Raw genomic sequence first — 24,618 nt, forward strand, 5'->3', positions numbered from 1 at the left:
TCTATTATCCAGTTTTATAAGTGATAATAACAATTTAATCAGACACTGCAAGGATATTAACAATCTGTTCGCCTTAAATTCATAAATTAAATAGTCCAAGATGTCGTTCGATGTACTCAGCAACGATTGTTGGTTGGCGATAATAAACATCCTAGAAGTTAGAGACCAAATATCACTGTATGAAGCTACCAAAGGCATTTCAAATCGTTTAAATACATGTGTGATTCAAAACTGGAGGTTTCAGCAATGCTTTTATATTGATGAAGCGAGCACTGAGACATTTTTATCGATGCCCGAAGTGCTAAACATTTTTCTGAGCAGCGTTAGTAGAAACATGCGTCAATTGAAATTGGATCATGTCAAAATGGAGTTTCTCAAGCGCTTCGTGGATTTTAAATTTCCCAATATGAAAACGTTGGACTACAAATTGTGTGTCCCCCATCTAGAGGATCAATCTGCTTCTGCCGACGAATGCCTAAGACTAATTATAGAACTCTTTCCTGGCCTGCACTCGTTGAAGGCTCATAGTGGCTTAAATTTCAAACTGCTGCGAAATTTTACGCAGTTGCGCAAACTTGAGTTGATCCCAAGTTTGCTAAAATGTAGTGGCCCTTATGAGTCCGATGTTGCAGAGTGTCAGCTGCTTGAAGAAGTGATAGTGCATTATAATTGGAATTGGCTTAGCGTCGCGAATAGTATCAGAATCTTGCCCAAGCTACACACAGTTTTCTTCCACATTAACGATGTAACTGAGTGGTATGATATGTTTTCGCTTCTTAAATATTCGATTAAGATATGCTTTAACAATGGCATCAGGCAATATGGATCCGATTCAATTATGATTATGTATAATATAGGATCATGGGCTGATCCCTCTCGCGCTCACTGGAATGAAGGAATACGCACACAGCTTACAGCTTTAAAGCAGATGCTGGAATTGGGTCTCATGGACTTAAAGAAAATATCCAAAACAGAATTGAAGAAAGCTGAAAGGCTTAATAAATTCAAGCTTCAGTATCTATCGGACATACAACTGGAAAAGGATTTCTTTAAAGTAGGCAACCGGCATATCACGGAGGAGGCGCCGTTTACATTGTTTTACCACGAGAAATGGGGAAATGAGCTAGTGATGGGAGTTAAGGCGCAAATCTCATCTGTATCTATAAGGATAACTGACCGGATTCACTGATTCGCTACCAAAAATGCTGGAAAGCTTGTTATTCAGTATAAATGTTATTCTTAATTTTACTATTTATGCTATTTATTAATTTAAGATTAATCTTTATTAAGTTTTAATTAAATTAAACGACTACAATATCTGGTGGATGAGCGTATCATGATTCGTTTTAATGATTGTCCTGAGAGATGCTGAGAGATACTACTAAAAGATATGTTTGAATTGTGACATAAAAATATATTCTTGTTGTTGCCAAATAAATTATAAAAGCTAAAAATTACAATCCTTTCGTTAAAGTATCTGTCATTCTTTGTCTAGATGTATGTAAATGTAATGTTTCCTTTAATTAATTATGATTACTAATTATATACATACATATATATATATATATATATATATTAGGGCGGGTCAATTTTTTATTCGCAAAAATCGTCCCCCATAATCGGAATCTACGAAGAATTCTAAGAAAATTTCACCATGAAACCATGTGTCTAAAATGAATTCCTAGTCCGCGCCGTGAAGCTTAAAGATTGCACTATGAGGTACATAAGGTATTTCGAGGTATTTAAGGCATTTTAATGTATTTAAAAAAAAATACGCATTTTCCAATTATGTTGGAGTCAATTCTGATTCATTTTTTTACAACAAATTTTATAATTTTTTTTTTAAATTTATTTAACTTATAATTTTTTTTTAATTCAACAAAATGAGCCAAACTAGCCATGTACTGAGCCTCATATAAGAAAGTAGGAGCAATGCGTCTGTAACTTTTTAACGAATTAAGGTATCGGTCTAAAAATTGAAATATATATTCAAAGGCATTTTAGGCAACTAAATAAAAGTAGGCTTGGCATGATAAAAGGCGGAATTTAATTTTATTTTTTATTATAAAGTTAATTTGCTTTCCAACAAGTAGGTAATTTTTTGCATTTTGTTGACTTAGAATATAATGTCATCTTATTATAATCTCAAGTCTTTCTTTGACTCGATTTGAGGAACTTTAGAACGACTTTCTAAAGTCAATGACATAACAGCATCTCGATTCTGTGGCATAATAATAATTTAATTAGACTTTGCCAAGATACTAAGCATTTGCATTAAATTTACAAATCAAATAATCCAAAATGTCGTTGGACGTTTTCAACGATGTTTGTGGATTGGTGATTATGAAATACGTATAGAATAGTGACCAATTATAAAATATAAAACCACAAAAATATAGTATAAATTGTACACCAGATGTTTTTATGTGAGTAATGCCAATGTTTTTAAATAAATAACTAATAAAACTTTGGCTAATTTGGTCACTCGTATATATACATATGATACATATATATCATCGCTTGAATATGTGTCAAGACATAATTTTAATTTTATGAAATTTGGAACTTATAGCTTGGCATTATTATTGGTGTTTAATTTTGAGCAATTGTTCGTTTTCAAAAAATTATAAAAATGTAACGAATTCGCACGCGACATTTGATTTCAGCAAAACGTGATGAAAAAAATGTGAAATGTGAAATGAAATGTATTCAATATATATTTTTATTTTCAACAGAAATTTCATACTTGAAAAAAAAACTTTAAAAAAGTTAAACAAAAAATAATAAATTCATAATAAGTGCATGAGAAACTTAATTACCTAACTTAAATGACATCATTAATGTCAAAAATATTTTTTTTATAAATAATCTGCTCTAGAAGATTTTTTTTGTTGGCCTTTGCACCCAAATCAATTCATCTGACTTATACCATGGCCGTCCTATCATTTTTCATCTAACCAAAGTCTCAATTAGCGCAGATGACATGAAATTTATGTTGTTTTCTGCACATAAAAAGAGAATGTATATCTACATTCAAAATAATAATTTAACGAAAAACATAAAAAAAATATTTTTCACCATGTCGCACGCAACAAACTTTCAAAAATGAAGTTGTGCTTATATTCAACCAAATTTTATTTTATTATATTTGGTAGCAAAATATGTGATTGGGAAAAATTTTGCATGCTCAATGGACAGCAACTTTAGATGCACTCATAAGAAATGCTCTTTTTTCACTGTCACACGCGACAAAAATATAAACTGATGAGCTGATAAGAAATTTACCGTTATTAGTTATTGCATAGTTTCATTATAATTATTATTTATAATTATTTATAATAATGACTCTCCTGTGCAGATAAATAAAGCTTGTTCATCAGCATTTTATTTTTTTCTTATTGCTTGACAGAAAAGTTTTGAGGGTTTCAAAATTAAGTATTTAAGCAGTTGTATACTGAAAGTTGGATATTGTACGAATTGAACGGAAGAGAGAGCAATAAGTAAATTTTATTTATACTATCGTTCTAACATACTTGTACTTGGATTTCTATCTATTATCCAGTTTTATAAGTGACAATAACAATTTAATCAGACATTGCAAGGATAAACAATCTGTAATTAAATAGTCCATGATGTCGTTCGACGTACTCAACGACGATTGTTGGTTGGCGATAATAAAGTACCTAGAAGTTAGAGACCAACTATCACTATATGAAACCACCAAAGGCATTTCAAATCGATTAAATGCATTTGTGATTCAAAACTGGAAGTTTGAGCAATGCTTCTATATTGATGAAACTAGCACTGAGAAATTCTTAGCGATGCCCGAAATGTTAAACATATTTCTGAGCATCGTTAGTAGAAACATGCGGCAATTGAAGCTGGATCATGTCAGAGTGGAGTTTCTCAAGCGTTGCTTGGATTTCACATTTCCCAATATGAAAACGTTGGTCTACAAATTGTGTGTCCCCCATCTAGAGGATCAATCTGCAGCTGCCGATGAATGCCTAAGACTAATTATAGAACTCTTTCCTGGGCTGCGCTCTTTGAAGGCTCATAGTGGCTTAAATTTCAAACTGCTGCGAAATTTTACGCAATTGCGCAAACTTGAGTTGACCCCAAGTTTGCTAGAGTGTTATGGTCCTGAAGAGAACAATATTGGAAAGTGTCAGCTGCTTGAAGAGGTGATAGTGCATTATAATTGGAGTTGGCTTAGCGTCGTAAATAGTGTTAGCATCTTACCTAAGCTGCACACAATTTTCTTTAAGTTTGATGATATATTTGAGTGGTATAATATGTTGATGTTTCTTGACTTTCCGAATATTAAGATATGTTTTAACAATGGCATCAGGCAATATGGACTCGATTCAATGATGATTATGTATGAAATACGATCATGGGTTGATCCCTATTGCCATTTCAAAAAAGGAAAAATGCGCCAACAGCTTACAGCCTTAAGGCAGATGCTGCAATTGGGTATCATGGACTTAAAGAAAATGTCCAAAACTGAATTGAAGAAAGCTGAGGGGCTCAATCAATTGAAGCTTCAATATCTATCGGACATAGATTTGGAAAAAGATTTCTTAAAATTGGGCAACCGGCCTATCAGGAAGGAGGCGCCATTTACATTATTTTACCACGAGAAATGGGGAAATGAGCTAGTGATGGGAGTTAAGGCAAAAATCTCATCTGTATCTATAAGGATACCTAACCGGATTAACTGATTCTCTGAGTTCTATAATATAGCTTTACAACAACTTTATCAAAATAACCAAGAAACCAAAAAGGCTGAATATCTTCTTACTTAAGTTATTTTTAATCTAAGTTTTTTTGTGCTAATAAATAAGAAATATTTTTAACATGATAATAATTAAATTCTTAGTAATAATAATATTCATAATTTTCCTTACTTACTTGTACTTGGATTGCTATTATCTGGTGGCAATAATAATTTAATTAGACATTGCCAAGATACTTGGCATTATGCATTATGAAATACTTAAATCTTAGTGACCAATTATTACAGTATAAAGCAATCCAATCGTTTAAACAGCTGAGTGACTCTAAATTATAAACGAGAGCAATACTCATTAAACGACATCAGTGAAATTTTTTTGCGATGCCTGATATGAGAATGCATCTTGAAAATATAAAACCACAAAAATATAGTATGATATTATTTTGAAAATATGGAATAGTATTCCAGATGTTTTTATATGAATAATGACAGTGCTTTTAAACAAATAACTAATTAGGCATTGCTTAATTTGTTCACTCGTATTTATGAACATATATATCATCGCTTGAATACATTTGTGATTCATAATTGGAAGCTTGAGCAATGCTTATAATAAAGTTGATAAAATGAGCTGCCCGAAATGTCCGATAAAATTGTATATTTATGTATATGTTTATATATGGCATGTATATGAATGTAATAATATATATACATATCATAGCTTTCGCTATAATTTAGTAGATATTCGGTAGCTTTCATGGTTGTTTTTTTTTTTTATAAAATATTTCCCATATTTTTCCATATATCCTTTTATTCATAAACAAATCAGTTAAAAGTAATTCTTAATAATTACTATTTTCGTAGCTTAACATTATTTAAGTACTGCAAAAGTGGTCTTTAATTGCGGGAAGGAGTTAATCTTGCAGAAAATGCCACTAATGGCCTTCGCACGGTTGTTAATGACTCTCGCTGGCAACGTCAATCACATGTAACTTGCAACTGCACACAGAGCAGAAGGCGGTGTAAAATTTACGGCGCATAATGCATTTTGCATATGATGGCGGCGGTCTTTGATTGACAGTTGGCCAGACAGTCGTCCACAGGAGACTGGCCGAGAGAGTCAGTGGTGTCTGCAGCAGGCGTAGGCGCATCGAAAATGGCATTAATGGGTCTTAACCGGTTTACGCATAATTAAGGTCGTCAACTGCAAGTGCAGCAGCAGCAGCAACAGCGACGACAGACAGACATCGATGTTGATGTCGCTGGCTTTGGTCAGGTTAATGTTGTCTTAAGCGGCTCTAATTAGGCATTTGTTGTTGCTGGCGGTTTGGTCAAGTGCATGATTGGTTTAACAAATGGTCTGAGATTCTCCCCCTCTGTTTTCTTGCTCTTGCTCTTGCCGTACAGATATTCTACTTAATATACGTGCGTGCTTTTGGTTTGCCCCAATAAGTATGCTATGGGAATTGTGCTGGCGGCTTTTGATTCTTTCGTTTTTTCGCTTTTATGCGCGACACTTTTTCTGCTGGTGATACGGCGACAATTGCAGTTGCTTGTTGTTCTTATTTGCCACTCTGTTGCATTTCAGTCAACTTTTCAGCAGAGTTTTTCATTTCATTTTCAATGCAACATCCGTGCCTTGGCGTCCAAATGCACTGCATTGTTGCCTTTTGGCACTTGAGTGCGGCACTGGAACAACAAAAAAGGCCAGTGAAACAGCCGCTTTCTCAAATGAACGACTGAAATATATCCTGTTGACAAAATTTAGGTGGGTAATTGAAATTACAGCCTGAAAGCAGTGCAAGCAGTGTTGGGAACTGCTTGCTGGTTACAAATGCAGCCTAAAAGTATGCTGCATTTTGTTTACTATGCAAGCTGTTACAAATATACCCCATTCGGGAAACGGTTGCGATGCATAAAAAATGGTGAACCAAATTTCATTTTTGCCGCTGGAAGCTGCTGATGCGGCATGGCAGACAAAGCGGACAACGGCGGCAATTTCGCAAGTTGTCGCCAGCGCAGTTGCATTCACAGCGCCTTCAAAATGAATTCGCACTACAGAAAGCAGCAGACCAACAGACACCAGATGCACCCCCTACCCACCTTTCGCCAAACTGAAGCTTCCCTCTTGTTCACCCGCAAAACGAATCAAACGTGCAAGTTATGGAGACTAACGGTTTTGCAAGCGATTTAATGGCCAGCCAAAGGGGCATCCCGACACAAAGGCAAACAAACGGCGTCTGGCTGTCACTTAATCGAAGCCATTAGCGTTATTAGTGCAGTCACCTCACCCAACTCTCTCTCTCTGTCTATTCCCAGGCCTGACTCGCGGCCAGGTAGAGGGCAAACAGCGTCTGAACGTTGTGTATGTAATCCGATTGCGTCTCCAGCGGTCCCTCGACGCCAAAGCGTTCACAAAGCACGCGCACATAATCGCCTAGTGAGATTTGCTGCTGTAGACAGGAGTGATAGGCCTGGTCGAGAGCATCTTTGGTCACTGGCTCGGCATACGAACGTGGCCAATGCTCGAGCAACGCATCGATATCCTTACGCGGCTGTGCATCGTACATGGATTGCGTCATGTGCACCTGTTCCACTTCACCAATCCAGCGTTCAATATCCTTGGCAGATCGGGCTGTGGGCACCATCGTTGCCGAGTAGGCGCCACCATGACGCGGCTTTGTGCCACGACTGCCGCTCAGCACGGAGCGCAACTTCATGTTGAGCAAACTGGGCTCGCTTTGTGTGCCCGACGGCTCATCAAGCAGCATTAGACCCAATCGCTGCAACTGCTCATCCAGCTCGCGTTGACGTTGCGGTTGCAACAGAGCTGGCGCCTGTACCTTCAGCATGGCATCCACATCGCCCACGGCGGGCACAAACTCCGGGATGAAGGGCTGCAGATGATAGGGCGTCTCAATAGTTTGTGGCGTATACTTGAGTATGTAGGGAAAGATCTCTTTGAGTTCCGGCTGCAGTGGCAGTTGCTCCCACTTGTCGGGCGTCAAATTGAACGTGTTCATCTCCTGTGCCTGCCCAGCACTGCGTCGCTGCTGCGCTGGCATTGGTAGCTTCTGATGTGCCAACTTCATGCCAGTCGCATGCTCTCCGCCAGCTGCCTCGTCCGAGCTGCCAAAGCTCAGCTGGTCATCGGCGATCTGCGGCTGCTTTGCATTGCGTGTGCTGCCAGGACGTGTCTGCGGACGTGGCGCAGTTGCCGCCATGCCCAGTCCACTGCCAGCCATTTGCAGCTCGCTGTCATCGTCATCGTCGTCGCTGTCATCGGCCTCGTCATCGTGATCGATAATATCCTGGAGGAGGCCATCGTCATCCGCCGAGTTGCCCTGCAGCTGCTGCAGGAGAAGAGAAATTTTTAATTAAAGTGAGTTTGCTATGGTCATGAAAGAGTAGAGAAAGAAGATGGCAGAAGGAAGGCATAAGGCTCTATATTCAATATATATTTAGTATATGGAAAATATACAGAAAATGTTCAGAAATTATGAACTTAACTTATATAAGAAATTCCTACATTTAAGATAAAGAAGAGGTTTACAAAAATAACCTATGAGAGGGAAGAATGGAAAGTTAAAAATAGAATGGAAAGTCAAAGGAAATGTTAGAGAGAGAAAAGGAAAACAGTGCTCTGAGATGGAAAGAGACAACGTTGAAGATTAGACACATGAAATGAAACTTGAATGAGAATGTGAAAACTGGCAAAAAAGGATCATTGAAAGAGAAAGGAAGAAAACCCCGAACAGAGAGAAAAATATGGAGTTATATTGTGTATATTAAAAGAAAATAAAGAGTACAGAATGAAAGTATAGTTGATAAAATACAGTATTTGCATGCCACCCATTTGAGCTCTATCCAAATCATGCAAATTTTCTCCTTCAGGTCATCTCCACCCCATCACCCCATCACCCCATCACCCTCTTTATCCTTCTCACTTACCAAATTGCGTTGCCTGGCCGCCCGTTGTCCGCCTGTAGATTGTACTGCTGCTGCAGTTGCTCCAGTCTGGCCTCTGGCAGCCGTGTCAGACCTCGATGACCTGTCCATTTGCACACTGCTCAGATGCTTGCTGTCCGGGCCACTGATTGTGATCTCCTCATCGTAGTAATTCATGGTGTCTTTCAAGTGCTGATGTGCTGTGTCCTGTGTCCTGTTCCCTCCCTTTGGTTGTTGCTGTTGTGTTGCGCTGCGTTGTTATTGGGCGTGGTTGGGTGCCCTTTGTTTAATGATTTTTCAGTGAATTCCTGTTTTTGCGCACTTCCGCGCGTTGGTTTCCGTTGAATCCCAGATTCCACTTGCTGTTCGCTGTGGCTCCGTGAACAATTTCCCGACTCCTTACAGGTGCTCTCGTCCTCGTCCTTGCTGGTGTCCTTTTTCTTTCTGTTCTGTTCGCGGCCTGTCTTTGAGCTGCTTTTCCATTTACTGCTGTGTGCGCGTTTTCCTTTTTTTGTTTTGGTACCTGAAACTGTCAATTGCTTGGGCCGGTGTTACCTTGACAACGCTGCGTGGTTGTCAATGTTGTTGTGGTTGTTGTTTTTCTTGTTGTTGTTGCCGTACTTATATATTTCAGGTGAAACTCAACGGCTGTTTCATCGGGCGACTCGATGGTTCCATTGCACCTACGCTTCTTGCGCTGTTTGGTTTTAATTACATGAAAATTAAATGTAATCTGATTTCCAATACCCTTCCAATATTTCACATTGCTATCTTGCCTATGTAAGGGTCCTGAGTCCCGAGTCCCGATTCCCGACATTGTCTCGCCGCTTCCCTTTTGTTGTTGCTGTTGTGAAATGTGTCTCATTTAAATGAATGCCCAGCTACCACATCAGCCACCAGCCCATGGGCCAGTTTGTGGACTTTGTTTTTATGGCGTGTTTCATTAATGAAAATTATTTTCAGTTCTTAAATGGGTTTATGGATTGGCCAATTTGTGTGTGAGAGATTTGTGGTCATCAGCAGTGCAAAGGGATTACTATTATATTATAATGCCACTGGCGCCAGTTGTAGATCAGAATAAGATGAAATGGGTGAGAAACTAGAGAAACTACTTTAAGTACATTAATTATATAATTATTTTGTGGAACTGCAAATAAATAAATCACTTGACTTGTCTGTAAAGTATATGGTAAAAATTAAAGACAATCTTCTCGAGTCAGTCTATAAACATTTATTGTTTAATTATAAATTCAATTTAGTTTATTATTAGTTTTTGTAAAAAATCCAATTTCAAATAGAAATAAATATGGACATAAATTTATATTGATTTGTGATTGCTTTTAAAAATTGCATTTATATAATTGCTTGCTGCTTACTGTTGACATAACGTGTGTTACCAAATACTTCGCTCAAGTTGTTGGCCAAGAATGTAAACAAAGCAGAAGTTTGACTCAAAACAAGGCAGAGTTTGTTGTGAGTGAGAAGTTGACTTTGTAAACTGTAATTACTTGGAAATTACAGCTGTAGTTATAGTAATTTAATGACATTTAAAATATTTAATATTTTATATACTTCAGAATACTTTTTCAGAATACTATTTCATTAATAAATACGAAAATAAATTAGTTAAATGAATCGGTCGCCTATTCACCCCTTTTCCGACAACCATGCATGCAACTTGCGCTCAAACGCGGCATGTTTGATGCTTTGGTTTGAGTTGCAACATTTTAGTTCGATTCCAGCAACAAGCAGCGCAACTGCTGGCACATCGAACTTGTCGTTGGGCAGCAGTGGCGAAGTAAACGAGTTTTGCGCTTCATTCTGTTTTGGAATCTTGCGTTGTGCGTTTCGTTGCGGCTGCTCTCGCACTCAACAGATATCGTTATCGTTTGAAGTTGTTCGATCAAAATTTCGACGTTGTTTTTCTGCACTCAACTCCACCGCCCGGTGTTTTTTGGCCTAACGCGCTTTCGGTGTGTGTGTGTGTGAATACCACCAAAACGAAAACAGAAAACAAAAAAAAAAAAAACATAGAAAAACATAAAACCACAACAGGAGTGACTAATTAAATGCCAAAGTGTGTTTGTGTTGTGTAAATTGAATTAGTGTGACTTTTGATTGAATCCAAATTACAGCAACAATAATAACAAACGGCCAATAAAAAAAAATATATACACATATATAAAAAGTTATATAGATAAATAACAAGTTGCAATTGTCGGTAATTAAGCCGGTCGATTGCTTTAATTACGCGGTATATTTTTGCATTAAATCTTGCGCAACGTTTTTGTGTTTTTATTTCCATTTGCCCTGTCTCTGGAGATAATTAAAAATCTCCTATCCAACTCCTCCTCGACTAGACATCATTAATAGCCATAAGGCAGCGTGTGTTTCTGTGCTTGTGTGTGTGTATGTGCACATGTATATGTGTTTGTGAGCTGTCGTGTAACTGGCAGGATTTTCATTATCAGACACTAAAAGGATTACGAACCCGTTCATCTTCATCATCAGCAGCAGGAGCAACAGCAGCCTCAACGCCAAATATTTGCGCACATCCGCAAACGGTAAGTTGAAACCCACCAACGCCCCCTCTCTTTACCCCTCCCCCTGCAAGTGTACATCCTCTGGCTGTTTTATGTGTTGGCTTTCACGCCTACCTTATGGACAAACCAACATCCCCCTTCCTCTCCCAACTGACCCGCCTACAACAAAATGTTTTATATACGCGAACTGTTAAAAAGGGTTATTCCCCCCACTTCCTTCCCTTCTTCCACCCCATCCAATCCAATCCCAGAGGTTCGTGGTCCAATCCCGGGTCAAATTGTTGCCTTCGCATTGTGTAAGGCTAAACTGTGCTTTCCCGAATCCTTTTCCAACTTCAGCAATAAAATGAAATTGTTTTGAATTATTGAGATCCCGGAACTTGGCAACCCTATCCCTGCTATCCCTCCATTTTCTCCCCTTTCTTTTTTTTTTTTAATATAATTTATATTTGGCGCATTTATGGTCGCCGGGCCGAGTTCATTGTCAGTATGTGGCCCCAGCTACTGCCTCAACTGCCACATATGGGGAGTGTTCTGCAAAAAAGGCACAAATAGGTGTCTGGGGCATTAACAGTTAACATGTTGCGGTTTTTGATTGCTCCAAAAGTCTTTTTATCAGCCCATAAAAAAAGGCCAAGTGGTTCGTTCCACACTCTCTCTCTTTCTCTCTCTCTCTGGAAGAGGGGAGAGATGAGGAGGTCAGCAATTCCCCCTCAGCAAATTCAAATGCTGGATATGTTTTCTGGTCTCCTACCTACTACCATGCTTTGAGCTTATCAATTGAGTGTATAGAATAGTTTTCGGCTTAGTCTCACTTTGATAACAGTTTTTATGACCTGGGTTTGGCTTGCACTTAAATGCAAATGAAACTGACTTTTGGGTTCACTGCACTAAGAAATAAAGAACTCACATCTCTCACAGGCAGTAAAGAGGATTGTGCTTAGAGTTGTAACACAGTTTCTTTTTATTCTGGCAATTGGTAACAGGTTTTAAAAGATTTGCGAGCACATAAAGTGAGCAAAGGCAGCCCGAAAGATTGCTTTGGCAAGATTGAAACTAGAAAATTGCAAAACCTTTTTAGATTTAGCTTCGTAGGAACTACTATAATTGATATAATACATAATTTTCAATTATCTAATCATCTCGAAACTGGTTTGCTAAATTTTAAAGCTTAAAGTTAACAAATTTGATTGCCCAATTTGGTATTTGGCAATTTGTAATTAATCATTTTTTAAGAATTTATAGAAACAAAAGAATCCAACACATTTTTGGCAAATGTTTATTCATAATTTAAAGTGACTGTGAGCATTTAACACCCTATTAACTATAATTAAGAAATGTAGAAAAATAGACTAGCTGTTGAAATTCCAGTTTTATTTTCATATTTCCTCAAGTCTTCTCATTCGCCAAAAGACGCTTTCTTTTTTGAACTGAAATTCGGAAATTTAATTAAAATAATATTTATTAATGAATCTCAATGTTGCACAGCTTATCGAATGTGTGAGATATAAATTAAAATTGTTTCCGCTATTGCGGTCGTTTAAAGTGATTGAATGACCTTTCCTTCTTTTGGTGGAGTAATTGAATGGGCCGCAATCAATGGAGCTCACACAGTTGGCCGGACCAATCTATTTACCTTAAATATTGACAGGCTTTTGTTATCAGATTCATTACAGAGAACAGTTCGCATTGCTCGCTTACATTTGGAATTTATTTGCTTCGCAGCCGCAGCTAATTAATTTCCATTCAACTTAGATACAAATGAGCGAACGAAAATGAATATGCTCGAAGCTACACAAGAGAAACAGCTGCTAAAAATGTAACAAACCAGAGATGGCCAGAATGGCCAATATAAATTCCAGTTGGACTTTTTATTTGTATTTCTGCGGTCGCTCTATCTGTTTTTATTGTAATCTTTTATGGTGGACGAATAGCAGCAGCAGCAGCAAATGTTTTGCTCCAATTCTTTAGCGTTTCGTTGTGGCCATGGTCATAACTAAAAGCGTCGACCTATTTTCTTAAGAGTAAAATTCACGGACACAGCGCCTAAAAGCAGGCAACACTTGTCTGTCTTCCGCCCTCCATCCGCCCTCCATCCTCCGTCCGACTTTCGGTTTTCATTGTTTTGGCCTGCTTATCGCAAAACTCTCATCGCAGTTTTTCTCTAAGCATTTTTATGTCTGTTGTGCTTTGTTTTTTTCCTTTTTGTTGTTGCTGTCGTTTTCCCAGCAAAACTGCAAACTGTTGGCTCTACTGTTCATAGGCTTAAGGATGCTCTCAGCTCTCGAAGGATAATCATCAGCATGCGCGGCCATGTTCTCAAGTTCCTTTCCGTTCTTTCATTCTTTCGTTTTGTCGTTTCAAGTTCAAGCGAAAGTGAAACGTGTCGGGTTCTTGGTTAACGTCTCTGCGTCTTAAAGGCAACTTTTTGGGGTGCGGACCATAAAAATAAAAATTGTTGTGTGTGCCGAGTGGAAAGTTCGTTTGGCAATTTGATTTGAGTTGCACTCACAGTCCCAGTCACAGTCACGCTATAAGAACACAGCACACAACACAGCATAGCACAGACAACGGCAAAAGACAAAGTTTTCCAGACCCGTCACAACACATAAAGCGATAAGATGCCAAGCCGTAGACTCGAATTATGTTTGACATTTTCAGCCAGATTGGTTTTTATTTAAATTAGTTTCAAATACAAGCCTAGTCTTTGCTCCTCCCCCCCGTTCAATGCTCGCTGAAGTGTTAAAACAACTGGCGAACCCAAGAGAGCAAAACCCTAAAAAATTGATTTTCATATTCTGAATTTGCCTTTCCGCTGAGATTTGCAAAAAGAATACGAAAAGTTTATGTCGCTGAAAGGGTTCAAAAGGGTATATTAAGTAGGTGTCAGTATATGAAAAATAACTTTAGATATCTGAGAGTATTAGAGATATAGAATTGAGTATGTTGAATGCCGGAAATATTTATGAAATAAATTATTACTTTAAGCATTTGGCTGAAGAGCATTCGCTTGTCGAGCAATTTCTGTTTACAGCATTCAGATTATTATTATTCTTTATGATTTTGAGGGTCTCTCTGCTGGCTCAGCTGTTGTTCAATGATTTCGATGAGGTTCCTTCTCAAAAAGTTTTGCCAGTCATGTGATATGGCAAAGCTGCTGCTGCTTCAAATAAGCAAAATCAACTCAAAGTGCCGACTGAGCTGAGCATCAAATTTCGGCGACGCTTCACTTCGAGTTCCCCTTTGTATCGATGACAAATTGGAATAATAATCGCAAAAATTGAATATGAAAATATTATTTGTATTTTTCTATATATATATTCTCAATGTTATTTCACAGCTGTTATTGAGGTACTGCGACTCAGTTGAGCTAAGCAGAAAAGCAAATAATGGCTAGGCAAGTGTATAAATAAATTAAATGAAATTTATTGTTTGCGCAAGTGTCACAAGTTTTGTCAACACCCTTTTCAAAAACGAAACACGAAATGAAAAATACAAAACCAAAATGAAAATGAAAACTGAAAATGGAAATGAAAATGAAAATGAATAAGGCAAAAGCAAAGCAAACGCAACACAATGACAGCCGCTTATTAAATGGGTCTCAGCCCAAAGTTAAACATCTGCAAGTTTTGTCAAACAAAAGTCGGCTGAGTAAACTTTGAACCTTACATGGGCCACTGTCCGATTAGGTTTAGACTTTTGATTACGATGGTGAAAAACAACTTTCCCATCTCCATCTCCGACAGCAGCAGAGATGCAACGTGATGATGTCTGTAAGCCGAGCTTAAGCTTGTTCAACACCAGAAACACTCATCCGTCGTTTTGGGCGTGGATAATTTATCAAAATTTACATAGCCCAGGGAAAGGAAGGAAAAGCTCTGAAAGTGAAATGTTATGCATATGACAAGAGCAGGCGTTGAAGCTATCACAACGAAGCACTTCGATTGGGTGGCTTGTCAATGAGATTGATTGTTCGCCAAACTCAACAAATATCTTTGGCCAAGTGGCGCCAGCAACAGACTCAGGCTCAGGTGTTGGCCAAACAAATGTCCATTAATGACGGCACATGAACAGAGATATCTCCAAGATGATGATGATGATGCTGTCTAGGCCATAAAAATTGAGATATCTTCAACTTCATTTATATTGACTCTAGTTAATGGTTTGGAAATTGAAGTTGTTATAACCTACAGCTTGGCATTTTTAAGTAGAAATAAATAAGAAATGCAAATATCGAGAGATAGAAAGAAAGAGAGAGAAAGATAAAGAGATAGAAAGAGAAAGAGAGAGAGAGAGAGAGAGACATCAACTAAACAATGCTTTTAGCCACTTTTGGACAGCTGCAAATTGCAGCAACATTTTTCGACAGCTGCAGCTTCGGGGCAGTTTAGTGTGCTAAATCAAAAGTATCCTTGGCAAACAAACACACACACAAACACACACTTGCCTGACTCCTCAAAATGGGCGCTTGCAGCTTGTGCTCATAATTAGCAAAAGTGGCTTGAAAAACGGGCCAAAATGACGACGAGAGAAAGGCGCATTCTATCTTTTAATGAGCCAAAACAGTGCAGCGAAGGCTCGAGGCGCAACTTAAATTAAAATATGAAACTAACTGCTTGCAAAATGGCCTCGCATAATGTCATAAATAAGCCATATAATAGAATATATACCATATACTATATACTATATAACTTATGCAGTATATTTGAGTACATTACTGCACGCTTGGCTGACCCAATTCTTGCAGATGCATAACAATGCATAGGACAGAACCGCGCCCCAAATTCCGATTTCACGACCTCCCACCTCCCCTTGTTTTCTTACTGCTCTATGCTCCACTGCGCTCTCTCTGTCTCTCTCTCCCTCGCACAGTAAAACATATCGGTGTCTCTGGCATTATTTGGACAGTATTTTTTGTTGTTGTTGGTGTGTTCTTTGCATGTGGGATTGTCAGCGTGTTTCAAGGGTGTTTCTCTCGCTTGCCTTAATAAATTGGGTCAACGGTGCGTATGAGAATTTGGCATTTTTATACAAGTTGTCTACGTTGACAATGCCACGGCTCACAAAATTGATTAAAATGCGTCAGATAAAAAGGAAGTAGAAAAAAAATGTAAGCTGAATATTTAGATGCGCTTATTAAAGCATTAAGTACTAAGCGTTATTTATTCAGGAAATGAATAAGCGAACAAATTTATTAAAAATATATGCCACAAATTTTTGTTAAATGTATAAATGAAAGAAAGTTACAGGCATAATAATCTCCATTTTTAATTAAAATTTACTATTTTATGTTTTATGCAATAGGCATAAAACTAATTCTAATTTATTACTGAGAGTACAAAAGAAAAATGAAAATGCAACTTAGCAAATTTTATGTTTTATGAAATACACAAACTGAATTCAAATGAATAGTCAGATAAAAATATTGTATTATTTATTTGCAACTGAATTTAGAAAAGAGTTCTTGAAATTTAAATTTACAAATTTATGTTATATGCAAATTTACAAACATATATCCAATTAATAGTCAGATAAAAATATTGTGCTATTTATTTCCTAGTAAAAGTAAAAAGAATAAAAAGAATGAATATAAGCTTCTTAGCAAAGTCTTTAAACTCTGTGAAATAGAGCAAAGACTTGCGTGGAGTTGTTGAGCGCGAAATAACAGCAAATACATGACAGTAACAACATCGAGAACAGAGAACAGCGAACAAAAACACCGCAATGGAAACGTGTTTGACTTGCACGTGCGTTATATATTCATCATACGCCATGGTGACGCACCCTGACAATTCCCCCCTGCAAATGTTTTGCTGCGTGCTGCGTTCTGCGTTGTGGGACACAACCTGACGCCCTCCTGTTGGATTATTGTGACTTGTATGTGTGCATTTTGCAGGTTGCCTTTCGAGGGTTGACGCACGATGGCCAATTATGAATTTGTCTCTATTTGTTTATGTTAATGCGGCCGAGCAACATGCAAACAACAAGCCACAGCGACACACCGAAACAATCGCACCAACAGAAACAGAAACCAATAATATATATATTAAGGTATATCTGCATGCGCATAAAACTTCCACTTTTGTATCTGCCGAATGTATCTGAACGTATTTTGTATCTTGCAGATACGCTGTACTTGTTTTGCCTTGCAGCAAAAAACTTTGAGCAGCAAAATGTTATTGTATTGTTGGTGCAAAAGTTTAGCAACTCTTAAGAGATAGATGCACAAACAATTTGGCACGTGTTGACACTCAGTCACCTCGCCTCGGTTGCCAGGCACTCACACAAAAAACCAAAAACAACAAAATTCAAAACAACAACTTTAAAAAGTTGTGCTTAAACAATTTCTGAAAGGATTTTAAACGATTTTTAATTAAATTTATGTAGACAGCTGCCGTTAGAAGAAGTTGTTACCTTTCTCTCTCTCTCTGTCCAACATAACCATTTATTTTATACAAAATTCTGCAAAAAAAAGATCAGAAACCCGTAAGAATCTTTCATTTACCGCTGCATGAAGAAACTCGGGCAGAGGGCCAACCAAAAATGACTATGACAAAGACGCGAAAAGACAAAGAGAAGCATACGAAAAAAAAAAAATACAAAATAAATAAACTGACTCATAATAAACCCCAATTCCAGAAACTGAACCCTCAGACCGATTGCCTCAGCAGACGTGTCGAATACAAAAAATAAAAGATTGCTTATGAATACAATATAAATAAATGTGCATAAATGAGTTGAGCATTTAAATACCTGTCGCTATCATTAGTGAGCTCATCATTTGACTGGCCACAAATAAATATAAACTCAATAATTCAATCATCTATTGGCGTTATACTACGGTTTATCTGACATTTTAGCTTATCTGCCTCTTCAGAGGGAAAGAAAGGGGCAAGTATTGGTATTTAAGGTATTGGTCTAGATTGGGGCCACGACATCAAGCTGAATTCTTGATAGCGTATCTAAGACAAACACACAACACAAACAGCAATAGCAACAGAACTTGGTTCCATTCATATTGATACGATAGAGTTGTATAGTAGTATTTTGTGTGTTAACTGTTTCGCCTGTGCTGATAAAGCATTTTCTTGTGCTTATTGCGGTGGTTCGTAAATGATATGAGACACAACTTTGGCAGCATATAGCTCGTTGTAGTAACCGTTTATGAGGTCAGTAATTTGGTAATTGACAATTGTGTGTTCCGAAAATTGGGTCAGCAAACTTACGATGGCTTACACAACGGTAGTTGGAGTCTTAGAGTCTAGACTTTTGAGCAAATATAAGAGTTGTATGTTTAAACAGACTTTTTTTTGCTAGTTCTGCTCATTGGCATTATGTTTATGAAAGTTGTTTCCATTCAGTAAAAGCCAAACAAACATTGCATAATCACATTTCTCATTAGTTATGGCAAGCAAATTTAGTGTGTTGCCTTTTTCGTGCACACCAGAAAAACGAATTCTCCATTTATGTTTTTTTGTTTTTATTTCGGTTTTTGAATATGCGCTTTGGCAGTCACACTCTTGACAGCTTCCAGCTACAGTTCCCTGGTCTATATATGGACTTGAGAGTCAGACAAATTTGCTGGCTGCCTGTCTGTTGGCCTGTCGATTGGCTTACATAATCCCCCCACATATTATTTCTGTACCAGTTGCTGCCCCATTGTTTCTGTCATTATTAATCCAATTAACAGCAAAAGAACAGGCACACGTCCAGGCCATGCACACACACACACACACACACACACACACACACACACACACACACACACATACAGATACAGCAGTAGTCCAAGGCAAACTCATATGGATACGAATACACTCACTCAGCGAAAAACGTGCTGCAAGCAAATTGGGTCAGTCAATGTGCACGAGACCGCGATGCCAACTGAGAATCTCTCTCTTGGGGCTATGGTCACTCAAATAGTCTCTGTCTCTTTCTCTGTGTCTTTGTCGCTGTGTCCGTGGTAAGCGGCTTAGTTGCAGCTACTTAGCGACAGACATTGGGGCGGTGGCAATGCCAATGTATCAACATAATGACGAATGATGATGGCTTAAAGCAGCAACAGTAGCAACAGCAACATCAGCTACTGTAAAAATCCACTGGTAACCACTTTAGACCACCACTGTGGTGCTTTTGGCTAAGTGCATTCCATGTGGCCATGCCTACAACGATGAGAAAAAAGGTCAAGTTCAGAGTGAAACACAAATAACTTGGCTCAGCACTTCAGCTTCAACTCAAACTCACTTCACCTCATCCAAGTGGCTTCCCTTGGCAGCGAAGCACTTTATACTTTATACTTTATACTCCGTAATTGTTTATAAGCCACACTTTAAGCACTTGCTTTGCTCGCTTCTAACCAGACTCAAAGTGGCGATTAAATTGCTAAAAAAAACTTTATGCTGCAAATTGAAAACAATGCAAAAAGAGAGATTATGTTCTCAAAAAATAAATATTGTAAGCTCTGAATTAAATTGGCAAATTACAGAAAATTGATTAAATACAATGTTTGCTTTACACACTCTTATTGAATCTTAATCTCAATTGTCAAATCAACGTCTTAATCAATTATAGACTGGAATTATTATTTCAGACCTCAAATTGAATTGTTTATCAGCGTTAAGTCGAAACGAGTGCACTTTGAGTGCTGTTTGTTTATACTCGTACATCTCTGTTATTCACCTATAAGATGGTTTATATTCACCGTATTTGAACAAGTGGTTCTCAATGTGCTCGTTTTAGTTGGCAATTGTGAGAGACTTTAATGGGTTAAATGCGCACATTGCCACCAGCAGAATAATGTGTTGTTCAAGTTGCTCGTTTATCAGCGTATTTCTTTCTGCTTCTCTTTAATTAAATGTTGAAAACTTCTGCTGCGATAATAAGTTGTTTACGTTTTCAAAATAAAATTATAAACTCTGGCAACAAGTTTTGATAAATATGCTCTATCGCAATGTGTATAAAAAGAATTCTTGAAATAAGGAAATATGCAGAAATATTCCCAAAATAATAAGCAGTAAATTTTTAAGAAATAAACTGCGAATATATTTTAATCAAAACGAAAAATATTTCAATTTTATCTGCAAATATTCTTACCAAGCTGAGAAATAAAGGCTGAAATATATTTTTAATCATTCACAACATTTCAGTAGCATATTTTCAAAATATTAATCAGTCAACTTTTAAGAAATAAACTGCGCATATTTTAATCATTGACAAAAAGGAAAAATATTACCAAGCTGAGAACTAAATGCTGCATATTTACTTTGAAATATATTTTTAATCTTTCACAACATTTCCTTAGCATATTTTCAAAATATTAATCAGTCAATTTTTAAGAAATAAACTGCGCATATTTGCAGTGACTTTTACAATCTTTGACAAAACGAAAAATATTTAAATTTTATCTGCAAATATTCTCAACAAGCTGAGAAATAAAGGCTGAAATATATTTTTAATCTTTCACAGCATTTCAGTAGCATTCACATATCAAATATTATATGCACATGTATTTGAAATGCTGTTTCAACATATTCTCCATTTACTGCAGTCTCACATATAATCTTTTCGCCTGAACAAAAATAAATAAAGTGGAAACGCAGACTTGCAACAGTAGCTGCGACGTTGCCATTTGCCACACGTACCTGCTGTCAATGTGTCAATATAACCGCTCTCCATCAAACCGATTCCATGTGACAATTGATAATAATGGTCATTCTGTTTTTTGTTGGCTTTTCCAGTTTTCCAGACAGAGTTTAACCTTTACACTTTTGCCTGTTGCTAAGCAGCTTATAGGGGCAGTGACAACCATGTTGAGTGACTGACAATTTCAAGAGCAGCGACCACAACAACAACAACAATTTATGACTAATGGCTAGAAAATGCAGTGGACATAGAGTTCAAACACACACACACTCACATTTACATTAATCATCAAGAGAACAACAAGAGATATGAGATTACACACATTCGTATGAACTGCAAGATTCAAGATAGCACAAAAAAAAAAAACGAAAAAGAAAAAGGAAAAAAATATATAAATACAATTGTGGTTTATAATGAAAAATATGATGAAAGCAATACATGAAGAGGAAAAAGAACCTAACTTGAATTCCTGCACATCGCAAACGCATGAGAGTGTGTGTGTGTGTGTGTGTATGGAGTGTGTTAATGTGTGTGTGAATGGGGCTTTAAGCCCGGGACTGATTGAAGACGCATACTCAGCTACCCATACATTTGCATAAGTTGTTGAACTTTAGATAAACGCTTCAGTCGACGAGTCTTCAAGTGTCGATGATTGTCGAGGCAAACTATCAGATGAACTGAAAGAGCGTGAGTGAGAGAGAGAGAGAGAGAGAGATGGGGAAAGGGAGAGCATGAGCTGCCTCTAGGCGAAATTATGATTCAGTAAATTGGTGAAAGAGCTACGCATTTTACTATGGTTACTTTTTGTCAATTTTAATTTACTACGCCTCAAGCCTGATGGCTTAATTCAAGTGCCATTCAAGTGGTAGGTACCATTGGGTGCCATTGGCTTCCATCGAGTTTCATTGGGTGCCAGACCAAGTCAAGGCTTCAGGTTGAGAGGTTGAGTTTTCGGTTTGAGTTTGAGTTTTTGCGGCATTGATTTGCATAAATTGCCAATGGGCGTCAACTCTCCTTTTGCCACGAACGAAAACTTGTTGAAAAACTCCAAATTGCAGCTACCTGTTGGAGGCGTGGCCTCCTGATAGGATTTTGCCGTTGTCTCCCCCTCTCTTCCTAACACAAAATATACAATTTTATATATATTTGCCTTTGCCTTTGCATAGCGCGTGTCTTACGTGACATTCTGTCAGCTTGACTCGGCAAAAATATTGCGACAAAAACTCAAAAAACCATTTTTATACAAATGTGTTGTAAATTTGCATTTTGGTTGCTAACCAAAGTCCGACTGATTGAGTTTTGGTTCAAAGGGTTATTACGTGTAAGCTTGGTAATCAACAAGAAACGACAAATGCATAGTCCAGCTGATTAAGCTGAGGTCGAGAGAGCATTAAGTCGATTCTAATATTTGCTTGGTTTCAATATTTCATTTCTAGGAAACAATCACAATGAGGTTACCTCTAGATTTTCTGTATTTTGTTTATATGTATAGTGCCTAACAAGTATTTATTTGCGATCCTCTTCAAAAATATTATCAATGGAAAATAAAATTGCCACAACTCGTTTCGGCAGACTCGGCAGACAGAAAAAGATATAAAAGATTCTTAAAAATGGTTCCAATTTTAAAATGTATGAAAATGCTAAAAATAAAGAGTAAATATAACTTCTAAAGAATTTGTATATATTAATAATGTGTAATCCAAATAATACAGTTTGAATAAAAAAGTAATTTCGTGATGTCAAAGACTACTTTTAAATTGTAAATTCTGAAAGATATATAGATAATATGAAAGATATCTTTTAAAAAGGCTTTACAAATTCTTAAGTAATTCGCAATAGGAATAATTTAATAATTTTCTTAAAGTAAAATCATATTGAAGTTAAGCTGGAATATCAAATGGAAATTATCTATAATTTAAGAAGGTATCTTTAGTTTTTTTTGCTTAAAAATTTCTAAATAATTAGTAATATGCATAATTAAGAAAACTTTAAATTAAATGCAATGAAAATTTAATATTAAATGGAAATTTTCTATAATCTAAGAGCGTATTTTTAGTTTCTCCCCCTGAGTTACAGAGCACAAAGCAATTCGGTGTCGTTTGACTAAAGCCATTCAAGTTGTTCATATTTTGTCAACAATTTGGAGGCTGCTCTGCGCTGTTCACTCGACTCGACTGGGCTGCTGATAAGCTCCAGCAAAAGCGACAAAAACGAAGCGAAAATGTAAACAGAAACGGCATTATCATAATTGCTTATGCTTCATTACATATTTGCCCGGGCAGCAGGCAGCAGACAGCGGGCAGAGGGCGAAGCATGAGTTTTTGTGAGTCGCGACTGAAAATCGGAAGAACGAATTGAAGGCAAACCAATGTGGTTGCTGAGGAGTCAGCATGAGGAAGGCGTAGATCAGTTGGGCATAATCTTTGAATAAACAAAAGCTGATAAAACAAAAGCCACATAAATAAGCGCAAATATTTGTGAATATATATACATGCATAAGCCAAGTGCACAGATAAAGATAAAGATCACGAATTGACGCGACTCGACGCAAAACGACGACGACGAGAAAAACCACAAAACCAAAAAGCCAAAGGGGCAGTTAGCTGGTTTTTTTTTATATTATATTTGGTTTCGCTTAGGAGTGGGGACTGTGAGCTAGAGAGTCGGTCAGGCTAACGGTATTGTGTGCGGTTCATTGTGTGCCACAAAGCCACAGAGCGAGCACAGATGGGGCACAGTTAGAGCACGCCCGAAAAAGGGCATGTCTTCCATGTGGCCACTAAACAGACAAAGGCATCCATCGACAGACATCGCCATCGCCATCGCCATCGCCATGTGTGTCCGCTCGCATTTTGCTTTTGCTTTTGCTTTTTTTCATACATACTTCTTACTTCTATTTTTTTTTTGCCCGCGTCCGCCCGTGACTTGGCGATTTTATTTTCGCTCCATTTGTGGCCATAAATATTCAGTCAAGTGTCATCTCGTCGTGGCATGTGTAGTGGAGTTTGAAATGAAATAGATGCGGTTGCTGCGCCTGGTTGAGGAGAAGAGAAGAGGAGGGGAACAACAAGCTACTCACAAGTCGCAGATGAGAAGGCTTAAAGCGAGTTAAGTCACTTCTGTGGTTGCGACCAAGTGGCCTACCCCACAAGCTCTCCACAGAAACTGAACTCCTCAAACAACTCCAAAAAACCAAAAGCCGGACTCCCCATGGCAGACTCTTTTTTTCTGATGTTGTATCTGCAAAGTAAAGAAAGAAAAAAGAGATGAATTTCAGTTTTATGGTTAGCGCATTAAAATGGAGACAGAGCGGAGTAGAGTTATGGCGTGGGCCAGACTATTCCCGAGTGCCATGTAATGGCCAAGACCAATGAGCATGTAAACGACTCTCGACTCAACTCGACTCGACTCGATTCATGTGGGAAGCTATAGAAGTTTCTCGCTCTATCTCTCTCTCTTTCTTTGTTCGCAGATCTGTCAGCATTATGATAAATTATCAAAGTTTCGCAGTTGATTAGATCATTATTAAATAACAGTAGATCAACAAAACATTTGATTGCTCTCAGCAAGCAAGCGAGCTGTTCATTAGGTCATTAGATTGTGCCTCAAGTTGTGTAAGATTTCACAGATACAGATCATTAGTTTGCAGTGCCAAAAAACTGGTTTCGACAGGCCAGCAAAACAATTGGCTCAATTCGAGTAATGAAAGAGTGCGTCTAAATCAATCGGCTGGTTTGTATGTAGAAA

At 37.6% G+C, this 24,618-nt stretch overlaps 2 protein-coding genes across 2 annotated transcripts in view; one reads left to right on the forward strand and one right to left on the reverse strand.

The window, feature by feature from the left end:
• Positions 1-5,587: 5,587 nt before the first annotated feature.
• Positions 5,588-9,467, reverse strand: LOC133850805 (uncharacterized). Its single transcript, XM_062287013.1, has 2 exons — positions 8,690-9,467; positions 5,588-8,091 (listed from the first exon to the last, which is right to left on the reverse strand). Exons 1-2 carry the CDS (start codon positions 8,861-8,863, stop codon positions 7,048-7,050), a joined length of 1,218 nt encoding a protein of 405 aa, XP_062142997.1. The 5' UTR covers positions 8,864-9,467; the 3' UTR covers positions 5,588-7,047.
• A 1,031-nt stretch (positions 9,468-10,498) lies between these two features.
• LOC133838888 (uncharacterized) overlaps positions 10,499-24,618 on the forward strand; it is a 53,556-nt gene continuing 39,436 nt past the window's right edge. The window contains 1 exon segment of the mRNA XM_062270140.1: positions 10,499-11,250. The gene's annotated coding sequence lies outside the window, so the exon portion shown is untranslated.

Source organism: Drosophila sulfurigaster, chromosome 2L, assembly GCF_023558435.1.
Source record: "Drosophila sulfurigaster albostrigata strain 15112-1811.04 chromosome 2L, ASM2355843v2, whole genome shotgun sequence".
NCBI classification, from domain to species: domain Eukaryota; kingdom Metazoa; phylum Arthropoda; class Insecta; order Diptera; family Drosophilidae; genus Drosophila; species Drosophila sulfurigaster.

Coding starts and splice junctions, on each gene's coding strand:
- LOC133850805 (XM_062287013.1), bottom strand. CDS start 8,863: ATGAATTACTACGATGAGGAGATCACAATCAGTGGCCCGGACAGCAAG. Junction 8,092..8,689: donor CGGCCAGGCAACGCAATTTG/GTAAGTGAGAAG, acceptor CTTCTCCTGCAG/CAGCTGCAGGGCAACTCGGC.